This window comes from Brachyhypopomus gauderio, chromosome 13, assembly GCF_052324685.1.
Source record: "Brachyhypopomus gauderio isolate BG-103 chromosome 13, BGAUD_0.2, whole genome shotgun sequence".
Classification (NCBI taxonomy): domain Eukaryota; kingdom Metazoa; phylum Chordata; class Actinopteri; order Gymnotiformes; family Hypopomidae; genus Brachyhypopomus; species Brachyhypopomus gauderio.
The window spans coordinates 1,329,460-1,334,459 of NC_135223.1; the positions used below are offsets into that span (position 1 = coordinate 1,329,460).

The window sequence follows — 5,000 nt, forward strand, 5'->3', positions numbered from 1 at the left end:
CACCCCTCTCTCACGTGCACAGCTCTCTCACATGCACAGCTCTCTCACATGAACACCCCTCTCTCACGTGCACAGCTCTCTCACATGAACACCCCTCTCTCACGTGCACAGCTCTCTCACATGAACACCCCTCTCTCACGTGCACACCCCTCTCTCACATGCACAGCTCTCTCACATGAACACCCCTCTCTCAAGTGCACAGCTCTCTCTCACATGCACACCCCTCTCTCACATGAACACCCCTCTCTCACATGAACACCCCTCTCTCAAGTGCACAGCTCTCTCTCACATGCACACCCCTCTCTCACATGAACACCCCTCTCTCACATGAACACCCCTCTCTCACATGAACACCCCTCTCTCACATGAACACCCCTCTCTCAAGTGCACAGCTCTCTCTCACATGCACACCCCTCTCTCACATGAACACCCCTCTCTCACATGAACACCCCTCTCTCACGTGCACAGCTCTCTCACGTGCACAGCTCTCACATGAACACCCCTCTCTCACATGCACAGCTCTCTCACATGAACACCCCTCTCTCACATGAACACCCCCTCTCTCACGTGCACAGCTCTCTCACATGCACAGCTCTCTCACGTGAACACCCCTCTCTCACATGAACACCCCTCTCTCACGTGCACAGCTCTTGACCCTGCTCTACCCTACTCCACCTTTAGGTCAAAGGTCACTCCTCTGCATTTTCCCTTATTCGACACACCCGACATTGATTTTAATATTCCTGTCTCACTTTTTCTTGGTGGAGAAGACAGGAAGACAAACAGAGTCTTCCTCTGGTTCTCGCTCCTCATCTTCCTCCTCCGTTGCCAAGTCTCACTCTGTTAATTAGTCGGCCACACGGTGGATTCCATTTAGAGCGTCCGCCTGTGGTGGGGCTGACCCCCCCCCCCCCTCCGTCTCCTCCTGGCTGCCCAGACGTGGGATTCTCTCTCTCTCTCTCTGACTCCCTCTCTCTGACTCCCTCCCTCCCTCTCTCTCTCTCTCTCTCTCTCTCGGACTTCCTCCCTCCCTCCCTCTCTATCTCTGACTCCCTCCCTCCCTCTCTTTCTCTCTCCCTCTCTCTCTCTCTGACTCCCTCCCTCTCTCTCTCTCTCTCTCTCTCTCTCTCTTCCTTATCCCACCCCCCCCACCCTGTTTTATAAACAGTCTTCTGTGCAGTAAAGCTCCTCTATTGAACTGACGCAGCAGAACACCCTTCAACAAATTGGATGTGCTTTCTCACGATTTTGCGCTTCACAGTCATTCCAGACGTAAAAAAAATACATTTTGGAGAAAAACAATTTTTTCCCAGCGGAGGACTGAGGAAGATTGAGCACTGCTTCCTCACACCATCACTCCGCTGCTTTCCTGCCTGCTCAGCACCTCCTTTTCCTCTTCATCTCCTTCATCTTCTCCTCTTCTTCTGCGCCTCCCTCTGGATGCCCGCCGGCCATTTGCTCTTCTCCTTTCTTCTCCCTTTTACTTCCCCGAGGCCGTTCTCCCGCTGCAGGTCTGGAGCAGCAGCTCCACTAGCTAACCCCGTCACCCCCGTCACCCCCGTCACCCCCGTCACTCCCGTCGGCCTCCGCCCACGCGGGCCGAGACTCCGGGCGTCCTCCCCGCCACTCCGTGATGACCCGACAGGGCGGGAGGAGACGGTAGAGAGGGAGAGACATGAGGAGGAGGGGAGATGTGGGGAGACGGCATCAAAAGAGAAGCTGCTCATCCAGCTGACACCCGTGTGGAGGTGGTGCAGGAGACGAGGGCCAGAGGAGAGATGACAGTGGAGCTGACCCGCCCCCGTGGAGCAGACTTGATATGACCCCCGTCGCATGGGTGGAGTGAAGGGTGAGAGAGACAGAGAGGACGAGAGAGGGGGACGAGAGAGAGGACTAGAGGGGGGACGAGAGAGAGGACTAGAGGGGGACGAGAGAGAGGACTAGAGGGGGGACGAGAGAGAGGACTAGAGGGGGGACGAGAGAGAGGACTAGAGGGGGGGACGAGAGAGAGGACTAGAGGGGGGACGAGAGAGAGGACTCGCCGCTCCTGTAACTCCTGAGTGATAAATAAGACTCCCTGCTGTGCTGCCACAGGGTGCAATACCGAAAACCGCCACTAGGTTGACTGCTGTAGCCTCACTGTCGATGTGTGTGTGTGTGTGTGTGTGTGTGTGTGTGTGTGTGTGTGTGTGTGTGTGTGTGTGTGTGTGTGGAAATATGTGGAGAAGAAAAAAAAGACCATTTGGATGAAAGTACATGGATTTGAGAGTGTATCAGACAGTGTATCAGTGGAACGTGACCTCTGACCTCACTGATATGGGCGCCACTTACCATACACCAGCAGTGTGTAGTGGTCAGCTGCGCGGCCGTAATTATTATGCGCCTGGCAGAGGTAAGTGCCGTTGTGTGATTGGCTGAGGCGCGTCATGATTAGGGTGGTGCCGGATGTCTCCGCCCTCTCTGGCATGCTGTCATTCACTCGGGACCACTGAATGTCACGGGGCCTGGACACAGAGAGACAGACACAGAGAGACAGACACAGAGAGACAGACACAGAGAGACAGACACACAGAGACACAGAGGCAGACACACAAAGACACAGAGAGACACAGACACAGAGAGGCAGACACAGAGAGGCAGACACAGAGAGACACAGACACACAGAGACAGACACACAGAGACACAGACACAGAGAGACACAGACACACAGAGACAGACACACAGAGACACAGACACAGAGAGACAGACACACAGAGACAGACACACAGAGACACAGAGGCAGACACACAAAGACACAGAGAGACACAGACACAGAGAGGCAGACACAGAGAGGCAGACACACAGAGACACAGACACAGAGAGGCAGACACACAGAGACACAGACATACAGACAGGCAGACACACAGAGACACAGACACATAAAGACACAGACACACAGAGGCAGACACACAGAGACACAGACACATAAAGACACAGACAGACAGAGGCAGACACACAGAGACACAGACACACAGAGGCAGACACACAGAGACACAGACACATAAAGACAGACATACAGACAGGCAGACACACAGAGACACAGTGAGAGCTGTTATACTGATGCTTTGGTTTTTTTTAGAATCTGCTATTTTTTTCATTCTGAATTCATTGACATCTGGCCAAAAATGCCATTTAAAAAAAACATTTCTCCCTTGACTTGGAAATACTGTGCTACATGTAGACATGCGGACAAAGCAATCTCAAATTAAAACTGACATTGAACTGAGAGAGAGAGAGAGAGAGAGAGAGAGAGAGAGAATGAGAGCAAGAGAATGAGAGCGAGAGAATGAGAGAGAGAATGAGAGAGTGAGAGAGAGAAAGAGAGAGAGGGCGAGAGAGAATGAGAGAGAATGAGAGAGAAAATGAGAGAGAGAATGAGAGAGTTAGAGAGAATGAGAAAGAGAGAATGAGAGGGAGAAAGAGAGAATGAGAGAGAGAAAGAATGACAGAATGAGAGAGAGAGAGAGGGAGAGAGAGAGAGAGAGCGAGAGAGAGAGAGAGAGAGAATGAGAGTTAGAGAGAATGAGAGAGAGAATGAGGGAGAGAATGAGAGGGAGAAAGACAGAATGAGAGAGAGAAAGAATGACAGAATGAGAGAGAGAGAGAGGGAGAGAGAGAGGGAGAGAGAGAGCGAGAGAGAGAGCAGACACACAGGGCCCTGATAATACGCCCTTTGTTTCTGGAGCCATGGGCAGTGCAGAGAAAGCAAACCAGCGGCGGAAACTAAGTTTCCGAGTGAAAGACAAAAGGACAAACTGCATCAACATTTAATGAAGCCAAATCCTTCTGACACTGCGAGGCTGTAGGAGGGTCTCGTCCCTCTGACACCCGCCGTCCTTCATCGGAGGAGTCAGAACCGTACGGGAAAAGCGCAGCAAAAGCGGAGATGAGAGGAGAGGAGGAGGGGGGGGGGGCGTCCGTCGTCCCACAGGATAACAGAGGGCAGACTGCGGGACAAATAGCGTGACGACAACGAGATTACGGGAGGCGCGCTGGAGACACGGCCAGGCCCGCGGTGTCCTGCGGCTCAGCTGGGCAGAGAGGAGGAGCTTCACCCGCCGCTGGCCACGTTCCCATGCCCCGGGTGGGCGGCGCCCGCTGCCTCGCTGGGCACTTTTAATTAAAGGCCACCTGAGGAATCTGCCCCACGGCCCATACTGCCACCCAGTGGGGGGGCGTGTGTCATTAATAAACAAAGCTCCGCCCCCACCCCGCCCACAAAGATGGCAGCTATTAAGTGGTGATTAACGGCAAGCGGGTGGGGTTGTTAGTTTGAGAAGAGGGGCGCCCCATCCGCCCCCGTCTGCCCCCGTCTGCCCCAGTCCTCAGTCCTTCGTGCTACTTGAAGCTCCATCCTGCCACTGACCACTCCATATCTTTCTGTCCGTTCCTTCTTTGCTCTGTCCCTCATCTCTCTCTTTCTATCTCTTCATCTCTTTCTCTCTTCATCTGTCTCTCCTCGTCTCTGTCCCTCTCTCTCTCTCTCTGTCTCCCTGTCTGTCCAGGCCGTTCTTCTCATCCTCTGGTTCCCCTGTAGTCGTCTGTCCGTCTGTGTGAAGACACACATGCCCACAACTCAGACACGCTTGCCAGTCCCTCATCCATCCGTACTGTACATCCACGCTGGATACAAGAGACCCCAGAGAACCACTCACACAGAGCAGGAAAGAGAGAGGGAGAGAGAGAGGGAGAGGGAGAGAGAGGGAGAGAGAGAAAGAGATGAAGAGAGAGCAGGGGAGAGAAAGAGAGAGAGAGAGAGAGAGAGAGTGAATGAGGGAATAAGAAAAAAGCACGGAGAGGACTGAGAGGACAGACGTTGGAGGAGACAAGTCTCCACACTCTTTTGTCCCAGATGTGTGGATGTGGGAATTTGCATTTGAGCTCACGTAGAGCCTGTTATTTGCTTTAAATCCATCCGGATAGAGAAGAGCTCTCATAAACCCTCAGAATCCTTGAAAAAT

General features: G+C 53.2%; 1 protein-coding gene across 1 annotated transcript in view; it reads right to left on the reverse strand.

Moving 5' to 3' along the window:
• Positions 1-5,000, reverse strand: part of cadm4 (cell adhesion molecule 4) — a 103,912-nt gene that overhangs the window by 2,047 nt on the left and 96,865 nt on the right. Inside the window, exon 6 of the mRNA XM_076971257.1 lies at positions 2,332-2,504. Coding sequence (XP_076827372.1) covers positions 2,332-2,504 — 173 coding nt within the window. The remainder of the gene's footprint in view (positions 1-2,331; positions 2,505-5,000) is intronic.